Source organism: Electrophorus electricus, chromosome 20 (genome assembly GCF_013358815.1).
Source record: "Electrophorus electricus isolate fEleEle1 chromosome 20, fEleEle1.pri, whole genome shotgun sequence".
NCBI lineage: Eukaryota > Metazoa > Chordata > Actinopteri > Gymnotiformes > Gymnotidae > Electrophorus > Electrophorus electricus.
The window spans coordinates 9977074-9998337 of record NC_049554.1 but is presented as its reverse complement, the minus strand read 5'-3'; the positions used below and the strand labels follow the sequence as shown (position 1 = coordinate 9998337).

At 36.7% G+C, this 21264-nt stretch overlaps 2 protein-coding genes across 8 annotated transcripts in view; one reads left to right on the top strand and one right to left on the bottom strand.

The window, feature by feature from the left end:
- Positions 1 to 18043, bottom strand: part of nisch (nischarin) — a 19546-nt gene extending 1503 nt beyond the window's left edge. Inside the window, exons 1-20 of one of the 7 annotated variants that reach the window (XM_027015236.2) lie at positions 17812 to 18037; positions 16895 to 16978; positions 16604 to 16786; positions 15627 to 15675; positions 13719 to 13882; positions 13462 to 13557; positions 13275 to 13370; positions 12307 to 12459; positions 12085 to 12153; positions 11796 to 11981; positions 11536 to 11664; positions 11254 to 11367; positions 9415 to 9532; positions 6431 to 6546; positions 5358 to 5413; positions 2751 to 4043; positions 2234 to 2420; positions 1389 to 1539; positions 1076 to 1204; positions 611 to 772 (exon numbers count right to left, since the gene is read on the bottom strand). In XM_027015236.2, the coding sequence (XP_026871037.2) occupies positions 611 to 772; positions 1076 to 1204; positions 1389 to 1539; positions 2234 to 2420; positions 2751 to 4043; positions 5358 to 5413; positions 6431 to 6546; positions 9415 to 9532; positions 11254 to 11367; positions 11536 to 11664; positions 11796 to 11981; positions 12085 to 12153; positions 12307 to 12459; positions 13275 to 13370; positions 13462 to 13557; positions 13719 to 13882; positions 15627 to 15675; positions 16604 to 16786; positions 16895 to 16978; positions 17812 to 17892 (3616 nt within the window). In that variant the 5' untranslated portion in view covers positions 17893 to 18037. Of the gene's footprint in view, positions 1 to 610; positions 773 to 1075; positions 1205 to 1388; positions 1540 to 2233; positions 2421 to 2750; positions 4044 to 5357; positions 5414 to 6430; positions 6547 to 6680; positions 6741 to 6913; positions 8773 to 9406; positions 9533 to 11253; positions 11368 to 11535; positions 11665 to 11795; positions 11982 to 12084; positions 12154 to 12306; positions 12460 to 13274; positions 13371 to 13461; positions 13558 to 13718; positions 13883 to 15626; positions 15676 to 16603; positions 16787 to 16894; positions 16979 to 17811 lie in introns of those variants that run through there. The other 6 variants (XM_027015237.2, XM_027015239.2, XM_027015242.2 and 3 more) reach the window with 6 other exon arrangements.
- Positions 18044 to 18983: 940 nt separating this feature from the next.
- wu:fb55g09 lies at positions 18984 to 20330 on the top strand. The gene has a single exon (XM_027015229.2). It carries the CDS (start codon positions 19396 to 19398, stop codon positions 20044 to 20046), a length of 651 nt encoding a protein of 216 aa, XP_026871030.2. The 5' UTR covers positions 18984 to 19395; the 3' UTR covers positions 20047 to 20330.
- The last annotated feature ends 934 nt before the right edge of the window (positions 20331 to 21264 follow it).

Below are 21264 nucleotides of genomic sequence, written 5' to 3'. Positions count from 1 at the left end.
AAAACGTCCACATGAAAGAAATGATCTGCTCTTGCACATAACAGAAATCTGTTTCAACAGGATTTTTTTCTGTAAAATATATATATATATATATATATATATATATATATATATATATATATATATATATATATATATATATATATATATATATATATATATATATATATATATAAATTAATTAATTTACAAAATCTTATCTTGCTAATGTGCCTGAAGACACAGAATGACTGACAGCTATATTTAAAATAATTTTATAAAAGCTGAAAGCTGTAACATTTTGAGGCAGCCAGGACAACAGGAATCACTTTCATTAGTTTGAAGGTGGACTTGTTATATATTTATTTCAAAAATTGGAATAATTATCTTAACAATTTTGTTTTAAGTGAGAGCATGAAGATTGTTATTTGTTAGTTTATTCTCATTGCTCCTGTGCAAAACTAAACAAACTGTCAAACACCAAACACAGCCCAGCTAATCGACAGCATTTCTCTCACCCATTTAAAATGAGTAACAAATAGGTGAACATTCTTATGACAATGAAACATTATAAATACTGTCAAGTATCCTAGAATTTATACAAGAAACTAAGTTGTTTTTTTTTTCATACCTGTGCTCTTCTTTCCGAACTGTGTGTAAAAGTCTTGATCAGATGGCTCGGGTGAGGGCACTTTCTCCAGTAAGGACAGCACCGTCATGAGATGCTGTAGAAAGTGGTGTGTGCTGTAGCTGTCTCTTGTCAGACAAGAGATAATGTGCTCAGCAGAGGGGCCTTTTAAGTGGGAGTAAAGAAAATACAAGAATTTTCTGTTAGGTTTCTTCCTCAAGCTTTCATGTTACACATATTAGCAGGTTGTTGTCTTATACAATTGGATTTGCACTTAAGTATTCCAAGAACCCTGACTGTCTTGAAACTACTGTTTGGTCACTCGTGATCAGGATTTTTAAATGTCATTAAAATCACACAGTGGAGTAATGCCCGAGGTTCTTCACTGCATCTAATTCCAAGTCCTGTCATAAGCCTCATTTTCCAGTATCCTGTGAGATGTTTTGTTTCCACAGATCTACTACTCACCAACCACTCTGAAATACTGATCAAACAGTCCCACATTCACAGTCTGCAGTTCATTCAGTTTCATAGCAAAGCAGAAAGAGATGAGGAAATCCGTAGCCTTATGCTCTGATGGGTTCCAGTTCCACATCACTGCATGAAGAAGTGTTTTTGTAGCCATTTTTTAAAGTCAAGTTACTATGTAGAATAGGTATGCATTAGCCATTGAAGAGATACAGTCTCATAGCACTAATTTGAAAAGAAATACATTAACAATATAGAAAAAGATTTTAGACTAGACAAAATTAGGTAAAAATGTGACTAGAATATCACTTACTAGCTTGATCACTGAGGGTAGATGCCACATCATTCAGGATGAAGTAAACAGTTTTGGTTGATAACATAACACAAGCTGTCAGCTCCACATCAGGAGACTTGTAGAAGAGGACAGATGTCCACAGAATATGCTTTAACTCTTCATTTTCCACCTAGATACAAGAGTAAAATCGGGTAAAATCAAGCAAAAACAACTGAGTAAGTCCAAATATATTCTGAGCTACACCTTCAAAGTTAACATGAATGCTGCTCTTAAAGCATCACTTTCATTCTCCATAAAAACAATAAAATTAGCAACAATTACAGCTTTGTCAGTAGAAAAAAAGTAATTCAATTAGAATTCGGAACATTCTTGTATAAAAATCTTGTACAAGATTCAAAAGGCCTATATAAGCCATGTTTGTGTTAAACAGAGAAAACTAAAACAAATCCAACATAGCATTCAGAGTGAAAAACCTACTGTTTAGTGGAAAAGCTCAAGAAAACATCACAAGGCAAATTGCAGAACAATCAGCCTCTCTCTCACTCTAAGAAATTGTGAGGAAAAAATCTTGATGATCGGACAAGGTACACACTTTCAATGTTCAGTCTTAGTGAGCTGCTATTACACTGTCTCTAAAAGGAGAGGATGCATTGGCTGTCAGTCAAGCTGCCTTTGGGTATTTAAGGAAAATGTCAGTGATTAAATTAAATTTCACAGCACTTCACTATTCCACTCCCTCTAAATGTTGGTGAGTAGCACTGACTGCTAGATAGCAGCACTAAGCTACCGGCCACCAAAAAAAAAAAAAAAGTTTAAAAATGGAACTCTCAAGCCAGCTTCAAGTTACACACATTGCTACATACCTCAGCAATGTTGTCATGGAAGAAGTGGATGAGCTCTTCACCCCTCAGAGAAGAGAGGTAATGGAGGGAGGCTGAGAGAAAGAGATGGGAGGGACACTGGTTTTGCTCTGAAAGCTGTTGTAGCAGTGTCTCGCCCGGGTACAGCAGAGACAGGGCTAAATGGGGCTTCTGCATTTCCTGAGGAACACTGATGGAAAAAAACAGAATTAAGAGAAACACTGCCAATAATGTAGAAAGGAGGCATCTGTAATTGTGTTCTCAGTGATTAATCTACACTGATCCAGGATTTAAAATATTACACAAAAGCTGCTCAACGGTGTTTTGTCCAGCAGATGGTACTGCTAAGCAACTGATGTTTCCAGCCAATGGGTGTTATTTTTAAAGCAATGCTAATGGCAGGGTATGAAGCTATTTTCAAACCACTAAATGTAGTAACACTCGTCTTTCTCTGTGACTGTTGGGCAAATTTACAGCAAACAGTATGAGAAGCATTCATGTAGGCAAGATATGTTTCTACCTCTTTTTCTGCATTCTTTGGGTAGTTTTGCTGGGTACCATGCTCTTCACTTTCAGGTGACATTTACTAGTCTGCCAAACAGCAATGGTCTTGATGTCCCGAAGGGTGGCACGGAACTGGCTGAATTGCCGCAGGAACAAGAACTTGTCATTGGGCAAAGCAAAAACAACAACTAGATATTCGTGGCCTGCCATCAGCTCAAGGACATGGTCATCACAAAAGTGATGAGTGATTGCATTGCTTTGGCCAGTGCAACCGTGTTTGGGGTTGAGCAAGATAGAAGCCAGAGGAATTCGATTTAACCTGGACCAAGAGCGCAGGTGATTTCCTTCAGTGATGGCATTTGATCCCAGGGCCACAAAATCTACCTTCAACACACAGAGATGTCGTGGCGTAAGAAACAGAATTAAGGGAATGAAGGTCTGGTTTTCATGGAGGGAGGATAAAACGTCAGGGGGTATGGAGCATTGCCGTGGTTTTTTTGTGATGTCCTGTCGAGAGGTAAACAAGGTGGCATGGTTTAGTACATGAGCCAAGTATCCACTTTTCACCCCACAATGCTCCTCAACTTCCCAGGAATTCAGAAACTGCTGAATGAATAGCTGTATGTTTGAAGGTCCAGTCATATGTTCACTGTTAGTTTTTTCTACAAGTAAGTCCACATGACGATGCAACTCTTTCAAATTTTGGCCATCTGAGAAGAAGTACCATTGTGCCTCACAGAACCTCACCTTTAAGGAGACACATGTGTCTGGAATGTCAAACTGAAAAGACTCAATATCTGAGTAGGGCACCATCAATCCTATCTCAAGGCTGTCCATCAGTTCCTGTATGCTACTTGGCAGCTCTTTGGAGCATGTATGAAATACAACCAAAAAGCAGTCTGTTGCTACTAAACATGATAGCTTCTGACTCAGACCAATATCTGGACCCAGGGTGATGCAGTGAGACCACATTATCATATTTATGTGAACATTTCCCCTTTCTGTATCCTCCAATTCCTTGTCCTGAACTGTAGAAGCAGAAAGGCAGCCCATAATCTCATTGCTGGTATCAAGACCCATCTCGAAGTAGCTGCCCCCAGAGTCAGGACTGCCCTGATCATTCATGCCTAGACAGGTAGTCCTGGTTTGCCTGGATGTTTTCCTGTCTCTGTCTGCTTGGCAGATCAAAGCAGACAGCTGGGTAATGAAGTCCAAGTTTGTGGTGGTGTAGGAGACATAACAGAAGGGAAGCACTGGTGTGAAGAGACTGTTGGTACAGGATTCCTGGTCCTCTTTGCAGTAAAACCAACTGAAGAACAGGAAAATGACAACTGAGTTACAACTAAAGACTGCAAAGTAAGCATATTAAACAAACGATCACTTATGTCAAGTGTGTTTGGTTAATCAAGGAACGATTTGAATTCATACCTCCTGTGCTTTCACACAAAAGCAGTGCTGCTAGCAAGAAGTGAAAGCAAATAGCCTGGCTTAGGTAAACTTGCAATCCTCAAACACCCCGGTTGCGAAATTCCATAGACATGTGCCAGACAGCTGTGACTGCACTGCAGTGTAAAATTTCAAGAAACTCATTGACAACAACAATGAATCTATGATCAACGATCAATGCATCTCAAAATTCCCTATCCTTCCCTGCATCCATTTGCATTTTCACCTGGAATTACATTGTTCCATGAACAGTCCAGAATGCGAAAGTATCCAGGCAATTCCAAATGGAATTTCATTTTGTTTAGGACAGTTTTATGTGGTTTCTATTGTCACCTTTCAGTATGAATTGAAGTATCATATTATTGAACACCTGAGACAAGCAAGGCAAGTTTTAAATGTACATTTGCAAGCTAAATGTTTTTAATACTCAAACAAAAACAAATAAATAGAAAAAGTAGAGCCACAGCACAGAATTTGAATTTAGCTTGCCTGGTATTGTAGTTACTGAGGGGATGTTATTTGGAACAAAATTAAGATCTTTATACTAGCATTTATATTTATTTATATTTATCCTCCCAAATTTGTGGGCATTCTATACTTTAACCTCAAATTTGTCTTTTCATATTTACTCCTAATTGCATAAATATAAATAAACCTATATAAATGCAAAGATACAGTCAGTCACTTATAAAGGACACCAAGTTTAATTTAGAATAAAATTCAATTAATTACTTTTCAGCCTAAACATTCCTTTAAAACATTAACTTTCATGGGACAACTTCACTAATGTAAACTGTATTCATGCTTCAAGTGTAATTCTGACGTTATTCTGACATGCGATATGCAACAAAGCTATTGGCTTTCACTTCTTGTTAACAACATCATTCACACTTTGAGGTTTTCCTTGTGCCTGGATGGATTGTTATTTAGTCTTGGTTTATTGGTAAAACTGGGAGCAAATGAAAAAGCAAACAAATCAGGAATTTGAACTACAAGACAGCAATTAGCATAACTGTTGCCTTGCTCAGGGGCCCAGCTGTGGCAACTTGGCAGTGGTGGGGCTTGAACCAGCAACCTTCCAGTTAGAAGTGAAGTACCTTAAACACTGAGTTACTATACACCAGTGCTATTTTCACATGATTTCATCAATGTAAAAGAAAAAAACAAAATGACTGACCCAGTGCTTTCGTACTTCATGGAATCACAGGTACCAAGCTCAAGCTGAGTTTTAACCTGTAATAGACCAAACATAAATGGTGATTTCTCTAAAAATACACAATAAAATGGATCTTTCCATAACCCACATCTTCCTTGCAGTCCTGTTACACAGTTGAATACACATTCGCCACCAAACTTTAATGCCACAGAACACTGCAGAAGTGCAACCACCTATTCTTCTACTATGTTCTTCATAACAATAATTTGATTGAAAAGTATCAGTCAAATCACTGTAGTCAAACTGTGTTGACTGCTAGTTAATACTCTAAACCCACTGTAACTGCTTGCCAACACAAACTATAGTGCTGAACTGCTTTCAGATTTTTATGAATCAAAAGGACCTTTGTTTATGAAATAAAGTGATCACACTTGCAAAAAATGTTCTAATATAGACCACAAGGTTTGCTCAAACCTGTATAAGGTTTGTTCAAACATACCATATTTTGTAAGTTTACAAAAGGACTACATTTTATAGATGAAGTCAAACAACATTTACAATATTTTACTTTAGCTGTTATCCTTCAAGCTAATATAATAGCTCATGTGACGATGCTCTTCAGAGCATACTGAAGTCCACTTACACTAGAAAAATAAAAAAGAGGGAAAATGTGCTCAAGCTAGAACCATTAAAGCATTACAGAGTAATATCCAAAATACTGAGTCAAACTCATTATTGCAGCAAAATATGTTTACTTGGTTTGTACTGTGAGCTGTCTGCATAGTCAAGCATCTTCAGTGTGCTGCCTAGCTTTGGAGGTGTTTTGGTTGTGGCTTCCACAAAATCAAATGCAGCAATCTACTTAAGTATGTGCATCACTTTCCTAGCAAGACATATGAGATGAAAACCTTTCAAAGTAAGATTATTTTTGAGAGATTATAAATATTGCAAGCACAGTGTAGGCTGGGGAATGTTTGCTTGGACAGAATATAATTAAACCCAGATGCCAGAAACATGGACTAAGGAAGTATAAGGAAAATAAATAATTAAAAATAATTGATATGAATAAATGCAACTCTTATAATGTTATTTACCAGAGGTGTTACTTCACAGGAAGGGCTGAATTCATTATAGCATCGCTGAGTAAACGTAGAATCCACATGAGTCAATATCTCTTTGGTAAGAAAGGCTTCATCTTTACAGGCTATTTCTGAAAAATGACAAAAGGGTTATTCTGCAGCTGCAGGGCTAACAGACAGAGACAGAGCATCAAGTAAATAGAACAGTAAACAAATGTAATAGAATGCAAAAGTGCTTTTTTTTTTTTTAAATGTACTTATGTACATTTGAAGCCAAAGGCAGTAAATATCTTCACTGCTGTCTCATGCACAGGACCCTATGCATCTATAAACACAGAAAAGTAAATTGTAATTCCTGATGTACATTAAAGCAGCATGGATTAGCAATGATTAGACCTGAGGGGAAAGTCTAGAACATAATCCTTTGTATCTTGGCATCGCTGGGCATTTATATTTGAAGATTTCAAAATAACTCTGGATCTTTACATGTCCAATCACCTGAGCAAAGGGAGTTTTGACATTATTCATCAGAGGTCTTGGAGCCACTGCGAGAAAGATACAAAGTACATACAAAGCAATGACAAAAGCACTTCTTGCAGGAATATTCTTTAGCACCAATAAACATGAACTTAAACAGCAAACGTCAGCTGTGTGTTAAAAAGGTATTTAACCCTCTAACCTCAATGACTTTATACCAATTCAGACAGAATTTGGACTCATCATTTCAGAAAAATCCAGAACAAACTTTCTTTTCTTTTTAATTTTCAGTAGCATGACAGCAAGTTGTAGTACCGGGTCAGACTTCTAGGTAACTATCTGTCAGTTCAACTGAACAGAGAGAATTGATCTTTATTTTTACTATTTTTGGGTCAGAAATTCACAACCTAACACAAAGCAACTTTCCAAGCAAACAAATAAATGAATAATGTTAAATATTAAAACCCAGTAAAAAAAAAGTAATCAAAATTACATTTTAAAATAGCATAAAATATCTAGTTTTATTCAGTTTTGTTTTTTAAAAAGTACTCAATGTTTACAGTATCTTGTGATACTGGTGAGATTATCCAATTAAGTACTTTTAGCTAACATTATTACTGAATTCACAAGCACTCTATTCATGGTTTAGTTATCTGTGGAATAGCATACTGTGGTGGTTTGATTGAATGTTGTTTATGTACTTAAATATAAACAAAATCTTGATTCCAAGTTGGAAATTTTGATTAACTGTTAAGATCCAGTTCTCATTTAGTCTGCGGATTTATACATATAAATCTTATATATTCAGTATTACGTTATTTTTATGTTGATAAAATTATTTATACTTTAAATTGACTTCATAATTGTGGTTTTAATATGCATTCCAAAATGCAATATGCATTTCAGCCATTGTAAATGTGTGCCAGCTCCTGCCTTCATATTATTATCTGCCCAAGTACTACTTTGAATACATTTAACCATGTTAGTTTGACAGGATCATGTAATTATGTTCTTAAACAGTCATAATCATGAATATCATTATTTGTACCATTTTAAAATAAACTGCATATACAGAATTGTCGCTTGTCATAATACCAACAGCAAAGAAAAACATAAATAAATTTGTAGCTAGCTAATCCTAACACTGTGTATTTACAGCTAGCTTGATAGCATTAACAAATCTGTTAACGTTAGCTTGCTATCTATGTATTAGCAAAATTAGAGGCATACTAATAACAATGACTACCATAAACTTTTTAAATTATGTAGGTGCGCATATTAACTGCAACCTTTGTAGTATGAATGCCCATGTTTTGACCATGTCTACATGGCATTGAGTTGCTGCCATGTGATTGACCGATTAGATATTTGCATTAACAAGCAGTTGAACAGGTGGATCGAATAAAGTTAATAAAGTAACCAGTGAGTGTATTCGTGTGTGTATATCTGAAGAAAATTACAGGTGAGTAAATGCAGTGTACTACAGTGTAGTAAGAGATTTAGAGATATTCAAAATTGTAGTGAAGTACATAAGTGCTAAGACATAAGAAACAGGACGTCTTATACAGAGGTCCATCAGCTGTGCAAGCAAAGTGCATATATATGTATAGTGCATATATATGATTAGCAATTTTGTAGGATAAAACCATAGTTGGTGCTTCCACCACCTCAGTCATCATTTTACCCCAGATTGCTCTCAATTTGAAAACTGTACTTTTATTACATTAAGTATTTTTACAGAAATCATTTACTAGTAGGTACTATATAGTAAACTCCAAAACTTAATCTTAAAACTGATGTAGCTTAGGTAAGCTGTTGTTTTAACAGTTTAAACAGAGCCTTTGACATCATTTTGAATCTTCTCATGCAGTGGCTTCTTTCTTCAGATGGTAATTGTGGGAAGAAATTAAAAGCATGTAACTACCGAGGAGCCAAGTCGCATTGTAAAAAATAACTAACATAATATAAATAATTATAACAACAACAATCATCATGAAAATCAATGCCACCATCTATACATATCCAGTTTGTACATGTATGGCTGTATTCAGATTCTCTCTCCTTGTGCCATTATATTCAGTTTTGCTTGACTAGTGTAGCAGGTTACGAGTTTGACAGTGGGCTGTCAGTCAGTCAAATATCAGGACCAAGCCCAGATCATCCTTGTCTAAAACTGATGAACCAGTTTTGGATGGTTGGTTTATGAGCAGCGTTTCTGTTTCATTTCTGTTTTGTTTTTTTAAACTGCAGAATGTTTAATATCACTCCATTGTTCTTAATACTTTATAATATGTTCCCTGGGTCTTTAAGGAATACCAGCAATGGAACCTGGATAGATCTTTAGCAAAAATAACATTTCTATGAAACAAAAAATTCTTTAAGGATCTATGGCTCTGATATACAGGATCAAAATGTATGACCCACTGTGCATAAGCATGGCCTTTTGGGGAAAAAAAATCCCTTTGTAATTCTCACAAAACTGCATGTGCCCCCACCCAGCAGCCTGATACATACATGATTACCTTGGCTGGAGCTCACAGAGCAGGACAGGGGGGGAGAGGAAGACGGCGGTGCAGCAAGAGAGCAAGATGAGGAAGAAGACTTTGGCCCACCCTCAGCCTGCTTGGGGACATCACTGATCTGACAATGACAGCAGCAAGCACCGCTTTTAGGCACAAGAAAAACACTTAACACCCAACCTTAGACTTTAATAAATGCTTTACACTTTTCAGGAGAAAATATTAGATATAGGACATAATATAAAATATTCTTCTAGGATAATTAGAATAAAAATACCAAAAATACAGTCCGTTACAGATTTTAAAAGTATTAAATGTAAGACAAAAGTAATATGCAAAACCCAGTCAATTGATAAATAGTCTTTTATACTATATACATATATACAACAACTAAATGCAATTACACTGTTTGGCCTTCTTAAAAATGGATATGCCATGAACTGATTATTACCACAAGACCTGCTGTGAATCAATTATGGCAAAAACAAACAAAAAGGTTTACACAGACACTTCTTGATATCTTGAAAGGTACTCATGACCTAGACATTTAACAACATACTACTCAATATTACCCTCTAATGTTTTTTGATAGTGAACTGCATCATACAGACCTAAATACTATAACAACCTTGACATGCCGAGCATTTTACAGCTGTATAACAAACACCTCAAATGAAATGTTTCAAAAACCCTTTTTTCCCTTCCCAAAGTCAACAGCCATCTCCCAACAGTGATATATAGTCCAAGTATGCTTAATGTTCTGTAATATACGGAGACATGATCTCATACAGCTTTTTCACTGTTTTTCTCCTCATTAAACTCTTATATCTATACATCTTCAAACTATTTAAAAACATTATCACCAAACTTTCTAGGAAGTATAACTTAGTATCACCCAGACATTTAGGCCTAACTGCAGAGTAGAAAGTGGTAGAACAACCTGCGCCCTAGTCACTGAACTGCTTTACTCAAACCTCGCCCAGACTTCTAACATGTAAATTCACTACTGTTTGAAGAATTATTTCTGTAAACACACTGATGTGTAGGAGGGGCTCTCCAGCACTGATACCACTTTAACCATAACGTTGAAGTTTATCCTAAAGCAGCAGAGTTGCCTGCAGGTTATTTCCCCCTGCATAGACCTTTTCTAACTGCTCTAACTGCCTGAGTTCACACCCTGGTGGCCATTGTAGTGTGTGTTTCTAGGCAGTGGCTAACTAATTTAAAATAATGTTTGATATGTGTGCTGTGTACAGAACATCCTGTCCTCTATAACCATGTACAAGAAGGATACTGAGATGCCAGAAAAAAGAAGAGGGAAGTGGAAAAATCGAGTTTGCATTGGGGTCAGATCTGATTTCTCATAAACCTTCTAACTAGCTAGATGTAGCCAAGTTAGCAAGCCAGCTACAAATAAATACAAAGTAGAATGTGCTAGCTACTTGTCAGACATACATGAGCTCTATGTCAGACTTATAAAACCTTTGCACTACAAAGGGGTTCACAGCCTTTTGCAGGTGGTATGTAACTCCTGATAAGAAATTTCAGATTGTGTGAAACAACATAGAATACAACAGCCCTGTACTGTAGTTTATCTACAAGTCAAACAACATCAACTGGCATAATGGTAATTTGTTGAGGGTGACAGTGTGATTGAGATTAAGAATAAGATCAAGTAAAGTGCAATTAAAACTAATTTCTAATAACCTAAAAGTGAGATGTAAATAATTAAAGTATTTTCATTGTTTATCAGAGTACTTACTGAAGAACTGTGACAATATGCTTTCACTGTATTCCATGGAAAGAAATATAACTCCATACAACAATATGAATCCCTGTTACCTTTTTCTCATTGTTTGCCATTCTGTCTTTTGCTTCTTTGGCTTTCTGAATGGCTTTCAGCACTTCAACAGTGTCTAGCTCCTTCTCAGTGGTCACAGTGCCATCTAAGGAAACCTTCAGAATCAGACACACATCACATTTCAAAGACAATATAAATAAATAAAAACACAGGCATGGATGTACCTTTACTAGGTAAAGAAAAAAATGAACTACTACACCAAACAAGCAAAGAGTAGTTATTTGTATTCTGAATTAAGAAATTAATTAAATATAAAAATGTACCTCTCCAGCTCTGTCCCAGAACTGTGCCAGAACTCTAGTTCTGTAGTCAGGAATGATACACACAGGATTGCTTGCGAGGGAGAGTTTTTCCAAACAGGGGAGAGTTCCAATGTGCTTTATTTCATCCAACTGGAGAACATCACATAATATTAACACACTGTTTTCAGCAATTTATTCCTAATCATACTGTTTCAAGCACATAGACTCCAGCCATCAGTGATGAGCAATAAATTGCAACTTAATTAAGCAGAATAAAATACCTGCGCTAATCTGTTGCTGCTTAAGTCCAAGTTCACAAGGGAGTAAAGTTTACTGAGGCCACAAAGGGTTTCGAGCTGATTGCCAGCCAAGTTGAGAGTTTTGATGTTTCCCAGTTTAGTGTGAACACCTTCTAGAACTGTTAGCTTGTTGTAGGACAGGTCCAAGTGCACTAGATTGTAAAGATGCTACAGATTGAAAATACTGAATCAGACTCTGAAAAAGCAAACGATAACACAAAAGAAAACTGTACTTTTACATGCATACTGTGCGCACTGTGCAACAGCATACCTGGAGATTTTCCACCAGTGACAATTCATTATGACTAAGATCTAGGAATTCAACTTCAGGAATCAATTTCTAAAGATGCAAAGAGAAAAGGTTTAAAAGCTAGTTATGTCAGCACACTTGAATAATGTAAAGTCTCCATTGCCCATAATTCTGACTAGTCATAATAAACAATATACGCCTCATAAAAATGGTGTCGTCACAGAAAAAACAAGTTCCACCCACCACAGACTCATCGATGTAACAGATGGAATTGCAACTCATGTCAAGAGTGGTCAGCATCTGCCATGTGGGAATGATGGCAGTCACTGAGCGGTCTATGTCCACACCTTCTGGTTCCCACTGGGCAAACTCTGCAGCTTCTGGGACTAATATTTCCTAAGCAAGACAGAAAGCAGCTCTATTACTCTGGGTTGAATGAATTGTCCAGATTGGCGCATTTCAATTTTGCTCCCTGGCAGACTCTCATCAAATGCATATGTCACAGAGCATTCTCAACACTGCATGATGTTATTCACAATTCTGGTAATCTCTGGAAAAGATGAGCCACAGACTTCGGTTTTTCACAAAAACAAAAATAAACATCAATGGTACCACACAGTAAGCTGGAAATAAGAGATCACTTTAAAAGAAATCAACAGATCAGAGTGGAAATTTAGCTAGGATGATAAATATTGGCTTATTATAGATTGTTATGAACTCATTTGCCTTAAGGGTTAGGAGTAAAATGTTTTAATTAAACAACCTGAAAATTCACTGCACCCCCTTGACAACCATCATACATAATGACATATATGATGTTAGTATTATTCAGACGTAGGTGTGCAATTTTGAATGCTTATTTTATATAGAATTTGCACTGTTTGCTGTGTAGGAAAACCAAATATAAACTGTTACCTGACAAGAAAAAAGCAGAAGTCTTGAACTACCACACACAAAACTAAAACAAAAAATGCCATATGACACGAGTGCACACAAGATGAGTTAGATTTTCCTATGAAGCAGAAAGGTGGCACCTTTTGAACAGCTGAAATCCACATTTTATTTGAAAGTCCTTTATTCCTATTTACTACACAGTTCAGCATTAATTCAAAGGTTAAGAAATGGTCAAACTGTTGCATGGTTCTTACACCACTGCCATTGGAATTGTTTTTTTTTTTTTGCTTTTTGCCATTGCAGAGCATATAATGTACCTTCATTGATGCAGCAGAGTGGTGAATACTGAGTGTAGCAAGTGAAGGCTTCAGCAAAGGAAGTCCCTTTAACTGTCCCGAAATGCAGTCACTGATCTGGAAAACAGCACAAAGATTTTATATGAAGACCAGGAACTCATTCGGCATAAATGGAAAGAAAATTCCATGTGCAGTTTTTTCCTCTTACTTCAATCTGGAGCAGTGATTTAAAGACAGAGAGGTCAAATGGTAGTGTCTGCTCTTCAATATTGCTAGTGCCCACAAATCCTTTGGTTCCAGGGACCTGCAAATGTACAAAACATTATGTTAGTAGTGTGATATGAATCCATTAGTTAATATATTCTCACACAACTTTACATAATAAGTGAAGCACATGGCAATGGCAAAGCTCATGAGTAATAAGACTGAACCATGACCTTGTGAATGGCAAAACAAATGTGAAACCTTCAGATATTTGAGCCGACAGGCAAAGTCCAGTATGTGTCCCAGATCTGTCTTGGCATCTCCATTGGCACAAGTGGGCTTGGCAATCTTCAGCTGTTGGGTAATGGCATACAGCTGCAGAGGCCTCAAGACAAAGACCTCACCAGCGACTAACAACTGTTCACCTAAGGGAGGGCCAGAACAAAAATGGGAGTGAAATCATGTCTAGTGTGTACTGTTTTGTTTTTTTTAATTTAACTACTGTTTTGAACAATAGTAGAAAACACAAGACAACTAAGCAACAAATATGCTTTTTATTTATAAATGAAGTTCTAGAGCAATTTTCAAGGTTGAAGGCAACAATCAAGTTACTCTGTGAGATTTTCAAGGAGGACCTTTTATTTGTAAATCATTTTCATTTTAAATATCCCTTTCTATTTTATTTTCAATTTACATTTTGGTTGTCACAGTACAGTACCCATGTCTTGCTATACACATGAAATACAAGATGCTAAATATCTTCAGTTTTATGAGCCCTGGGATGCTCAGCACAACCTTAAATGAACCAAACTCTGAGGCATAATGCTTTATTTTTAATGCATCAGTTTATTGCATTTTATACTTTACAGTTTAAACTATTCAAATTTCAATTGATTATTTTTTAGTTTTGTTTATTTTAATCCTGATTCAGTTTCTTGTTCAAATTTACATTTTTATTTAAGCTTAGTACATTTACATACTATCTATCTTTAAAAGGGGACATATTTGGAAAATAGATTTTTCAGGGCTTACGCACATATATTAGGGCACCTACCAATCCCCTCGGTTTTCTGTGTTCTGCCCATTTCAGAAAACCTGGACTAAAAACAAGCTGGTTATGTTTGGCTTACCCTTCAATGTCAGGAGAAGAATCATTAGCATTATAGTAAGTCCAGTCTGAGCAGCTCCACAAACGGCCTGAGAAGTACCTTTGCAAAGGTGTGCCTTTTTCCCCCCCTCACCTGCATTGGACCCTCTATCTTTATGTCTAAGCTAAAAGCTAAACAGAGGAACTGCTTTTATTTTTCATTTTTCACGTTTTTAATAAGCTCAATTCCATTAATCAAATATTTATTCTTTATATTTAAATAACTGGTCTTTTATACTTTTATTTTTAAAGCACCTTGAATTACCAATTTAATTGCCTTGTGTATGAAATGTGCTATATAAATAAACCTGCCTTGCCATGACATACCATAACTTGTTTTTGATTTTGGTTTTAGGTATGTGTACAGTCTGGTAAGAGGAATGGCCAACACACACACACCCACACACTTTTATCCTTCATTCTGTACCCTGACGAGTTCTCTCTCTTGGCCTCTCGATTGTATTATTTGGTATTTCCCATGCAGTTGCAGTAAGAATTCGTGCTAAATCAAGAAGTGCCATCAAGAGCTTGCTTTGTTAGCTTGCTGTTGGTTAGCTTAAAACCACTGTCCAAGATCAGATCTTATTTACCATTACAATATCTGGTTGGTTTGTAACTACTTGTTTATCAGTCTGGATCTGGAGGTACAAAAGGATCATAGGCTATGTTCACACAGCAGGAAAAACTGACTCAAATCCAAATTTCTCATCAAATCCAGTTTTTTTGTTTTTGTTTTTATGCTGTTCACAGCATCTTTTTCATGTAATCTAAATCCAACTGTTGAGGAGGTCTGTTGTATTACCATCCAACCACTGAAGTCTTCCCTCACTGTTAACATCTATAATTATTTTCCAGCAACACAAAATTATAAATGCCGAGTTGGACTGACATATAATTGTTTATAATTGCATCATAGCATACTGAATCAATCAAATCGTGAGGTACCCAGACATTTCACCTGATAGCCTGGCAACAATAATGTTATAAAAGACTTGTTAACAGAAGTTAGGGTAAAGACATACCTCTATGAAATAGATCTTCTGCCAGTGTAGCTGTGATGCCATTGATCTCCTGAAACCAAGTATACAAAAAGCCTCACTTTGGGACATCATAAAATCTTAGCTCACTTAGACACACTTGAATAATCTAAAATGTTTGTGCTTGTGTGTGTGTTTAACACTCCATCAAAAAAGCAAAATGTTATTCAAAAGTTCAATGTATTTTTTATTTCATTTCACTTTCAAATTTCAAGAGCCTTCTTACTAAAGACTTTGGCAAGATAAGGCAAGTTGTTTTAATTTCAGACTCAGTAATATAAGTGTCCTGTTATCACGGGTTGGTTCATGTAAATATTTACTGAACGTCTCACTATCACCTTTAAACATTCACTATCTTTGATATCCTTAATACACACTAACAAATTTAAACTACTATAGTAGGAATAATTTATTTGAAATGAAAGCATTTTAGTGGTCAAATTAAACTATTTAAAGAACACATTTTAAAGAACACATTTAAGAAAAATACTCCATACAGAACTAACTCACTGACCAAAAAGCATGCATGCATTTAGATGTAGCTAGTGTACTTTAAGCCACTGTAACTTCAGAAATGCTGACTGGTGTGAAAGACCATTGAAGATGTGAAACTGTCCAGTATCAAGTGTTGAAATGAGAAAAACTGAATACCACTGTTAAGTGACAACAGCTTTTGCAGTAGATTATATTACAGTTGAAAACAAACTGTAACCCTTCTTTAATGTCCTATACAATGTCAAACATTAATTGTATACCATAATGCTGTCTTTCTATGCTAAGACCTAAAAGAAACCTAAATTGTTAATCTTAAGAATTTCACAATAATGTTGAATCAAGTAAAACCTAAAAAAGGTTCTCTCAAATTATTCAAATATTTGGTTTGCAAGGTCCAATAAATTGAGATGGATGTGATATAATCTTAAGGGTCTACAAAAACTTTAAACAATAATGGAAACACTTACATATAAATGGAAATGCAGAAAGATGGATAAGACTTTCGGGGCAGTCACTGGAAATCTGCTGAGCAGAGTCTGAAGATATACTTCCAGCTCTTTCTGCCTCTTTTCTACAAGACTTTTGGAATTTTTACCAATGATCTTCTTAGGTGGCAACAGATGTTTGTCAATCTTCTTCTGTGATGTCAACTGAAAAAAAATTACACAAAATCTCCAGTCACCACGAAGGTAATTCTTCCATATCTTTTGGAACAAAATTTATAAAACCAGTCACTGTAAAATCCAGCTGCGACTTACCTTTTCATGCAAATCATAGAAGTCGCTGTAGCGATGCTTAGTAGTCCACCGGTGGTCTCCAACCTTCATCTCAATTATGTAAACCTAAACAATTTAAAATGACCTCCCAATGAACATATTTGCTTTCAATTGACCTTCCTGGATTAGTTGAAAATTTTTAAGGATCTAAACCTTCTAAATGAAGGATACTACTTTACAACACGACCATATTTGACAAACGTCTATGTCTATATTTTAAATAACAATGACAGCCTATGCACGTTTCTAGATACCGTCTCAACTTAGTTATGCAAGATGATAAAATATGTAGAATAACAGGCAACAATAATGTTGAAATAAATTGTACAATTATCAGAAAATGTGAAATAGCTAAATTCTTAAAATTCGCACAAAATATTACACTTAATGTTCGCTAAAACGCTAATGTAAACGTTTGAGTAAAGCAAAAGAGACGGTTCGCTAGCTAGCTAGTCTTTTAGCTTTTGAAACCTCGTCAGATGTTGAATATTAAATCTTACAAGCCAATCTAGCTAACCTAAACTAACTAGTTAACCTACCTAACCTAAACTGCACTTGTAGAAATTTGCTTACTCGCAAGCTAACCTACCTAGCGTTAGCTAGCTAAAATAGCTGGCTGGCTGTTAACTTGACACTGCTGCTAGGCAGCTCTCCAACTAGCTAAAAAGCTAGTTAGCAACATGTCAAATAAAAACAATAAACATTATTTTTGTTGTTATTGCAATTCCCGAATGGCTCTAAAATAACCAGCTAGAAACACGACAGCTGCCTGTCGAATAGCTGGATAATGCATCCATATATTTATGAACCATGCTTGCCAGCTACCTATCGTTAGCTATCTAAGATAGCACTGCTAGCTATGTGATCTAGCTAGCTACCTTTTCACAAAAAATACTTACAGTGTAGTTTTCCACAAGCTCCGATCCAACGATACAAACATTTTTATCTATGTTTTGCTCGGGAGACGCAACAAAATCCATTTCACTAAATCCCGAAACTAAATCATTAGGAAAACTGGAGGTTAGTCGTGCGTCTTACTGGAAATGTCTTTGAAAACGACAACAGCGCAAATATTTTGTTCCCTCCATCTTTGTGAACTGCTGAAGCCAGCATCTATTTTAGCTAACAATTACTCTTCTCTTGTAGTTCAATGTCAGAAGTAGTTCAATGTCAGTTTACTGCCGCCTACTGCATTGGTGTGTAATCTACTACTGTGGTTTAATGTAGCAACAGGAGCCACGATTACTACACAAACGTGCATTTTAAAAAAACTTTGCATTTAGCATTATAAAGTGGACATTAATATTTAACTATTACTCATACATTACAGGAAAACTGTAGCCTCCAAATAACACTGAACTTTATGCCGCAGGTTTCGTGTCACTACGCATTTCCGTTATAGCAATATGAACGCTATCTTAGTTTTCGTAGTTCTCTCAAGATTGTATCTTACTGTGAAAGACAGTAATGCAACAATAGATTCATTAGTTTTATTAAAGGCAAAGCTTTTTGAGCTACTTTTGCAAACCCACCCTTGGCGTTTTTAAAGTTGGGAATAAACTTCCCTCGGTTATCTGAACATAAACTGAACTCAGCTTCTATTGCAGTAAATATTGACTGTAACTGAAAATCGATGGATAAACACTTTTGAACGATTTTATAAAAGCCACTGTATTTAAAAAATACGCTGACGCTCCTTCGCACGACGCTGTGTTCCATAATATTGCACGTACACAACGTGCAAAATGTGGCTTGTGCTTTTCTGAGGATAAGAGCAATATGGGACAGCAGTAGCTGACCCTAGACCAGCAGTTAGGATTACATTGAAGTCGAAACCACGCGTTCAGTCATAGGGGTAACTTTCTTCCTTTTCTTTAAGGGTAGAATGTGCTTTATTTGTCCCCTTGTTTGAGTAAAACTAGATATTTGTAAAATAACTCGATGTAGTTAGACTTTATGTTTTCTACATCTTATATTTTCCCCAAATAATAAACATGCACCCCTATAGTGAAGAGCATTTCCAACGTCCCAAAGCTATATAAGCCACTATGCAGCTCATTGTAGAGGAGTTGACAATTGTCACTAAGAGTGTGGGTCTCTGACGGGTAACACTAGGTAGTTTGTGAGTGCACATACAAACCTGTAACAAACTACAAACATATTCTCAATTTCCGATATATAAGTTAACGAGTTATTTTCATACTAACACAGGAAGACTGACTTGGACTTCGAGGGGTGTGACTGTTCGCGAGGTTGGCAGGCGCGCGCGTCAAGCTGTCTGTACAAAAGACACTGCATCAGGCTATGTACTATCTAAAGCCAGTGACAAAGAAAAAATCACAAAAGATTGTAAAAAGGTAGACTTCTTGAGCTGGTCGTGAATAACCACGAGAACCAAGAACCAAACAGAGAAGCTCATTCTTTGTTTTCTCGACGCTGTTCGCAGCTGAGAAGATTATGTGAGAGACGAGCACAGGTTTTGAATGCTGTGCGAAGATAGAATGTGTGGGAAGGGCATGATATGCGACTGGGGGATCTACAGCAACCGAATCTCAAACAAAGACAAGCTCAAGGATGAGGCAAGGGGAGGCAACAGCAAACACAGCTGGTACAAATGTGGAAGGAGGCAAGGATATCGTGGGAGAAGAGGGCACCATCCTGGGTTTCGCCGACATCAACCAAGACCGCGACAGTCTACTGTTTCTTTGCGTCCAGCCAACATCCAGGGCAACAGAGCACCGGGTATGAGAGCCCCGAGAAACACCAACCAGTTCCTCATGCATGAAAAATATCAGATGATGCATATGCGTTCAGACTCGGTTGGCACAGACAGTGGGTCTGACTGCGAAATGGATTTTGCGGATATGGACTCTTATCTCGGCGTGCTGGAGAACGCTAGAGGCGCACTTCTGGACAGTCCCGATCTCCCCTCACCACCTACAGCGCGATTTTGTGCACGACAGCTGGACGACTGTCAAACGTTTTCCATATTCAGCTTCAACGAACTGGACCAAGAAGAAAGTATGCAGTACTTTCCGTCTGAAAACGATGTCATGCAGAGTGAAGATTTCATGCAGAAAGACTTTAAAGAGTTCTGTGACGCAGTGGCAACCGTGGTGGCACCTTGTATGTAGGGGACCTACCACAGGTAAAATATGTACAGTTTGTGCTTTATAAACGTTGTTCAACCAGAATTATTTATTGCATTATTGCAAACCGTTTGCATTTGTCACGCCATTCACGATGTTTATTAGTCTACTATGTTTTGTTACGAAAGTCAGGCTCTGAAGTAGGAGTGAAACTAACCAGCCAATCAGAATGGATATCACTTTATCGCTTGTGACAAACGGAGCCATGTCTCATGCTCTTGAGAGACGCTTTGTAAATGTTTTCAGAAATAAAATTACATGTTTATGAATTTGTGCTTCGTTTCTTTGTATCTGAAATATACATATATACAAGTGTAAATATAATATTTGGGTGAAGCAAATTCTCTTGATGTTCTTGTATGATTCTTTGTATTAATAAAGATGTGAATGAAAGGTTAGTATCTGAAACGCGACTTAACACTGTAGAGCCATTATGAAAAGGGTGAGGTATCAGAATAACATTCTATAATTGTAAAAATGTGTAATTACTTTTCTTGTCCATTCGTCTACAAAATGATGAACGATGAAAGTTTTATTGACCTAGCATGCATGTAAGATGTTTCCATAGGCTACTGTACAGTTTCTGCTTACCCTGCTGCAAGGCTATTATGAAATCTATGTATAGGTCAGAGTCATCAAACACAAACGCGGCTGAAATACGACACCTGTGTAACCAACTGAGTAGTGCAGGCTAGTTCCACGCCCTCTTCTGCCTGTCCTGTTGCTACACTCGAGCTTCAAAAACAAGTCACAGCAGCAGTGGATATTTTTAATGAAGGAAGAAATATGTGCATCCTCTTCCAGTGTTTCTGCTGAGAAAGGGGCAAGTGCAGACAGCACTTCATATGGAAGCGCTTTATAATGCACTAAATAGCTTGCATAGTGGCCGTTTCAATATAGAGTGCGTGTTGAGCACATATTGTTTATAGTTTAACGGAAGACACTTGCATGCAGATTAAAGAAGAGATGAGACAATAACAGTCAATCTCTGGAGTATATGTAACCTGGAAAATTGATATGCTTTTTAATTTCAAAACAAATAGATGTACTTCTATTAAACACCATGCAGGACTGTATCCACACCAATGGTGGAAAAAGAAATCACTTTTCTAAAAAACTAAGTAGATGTAGAGTGTGGTCATTCGTGCCGTGATCCCACAGCAGCCTGTAAAAAGCTCTTTACCGAACTGGTATATCAGAGTA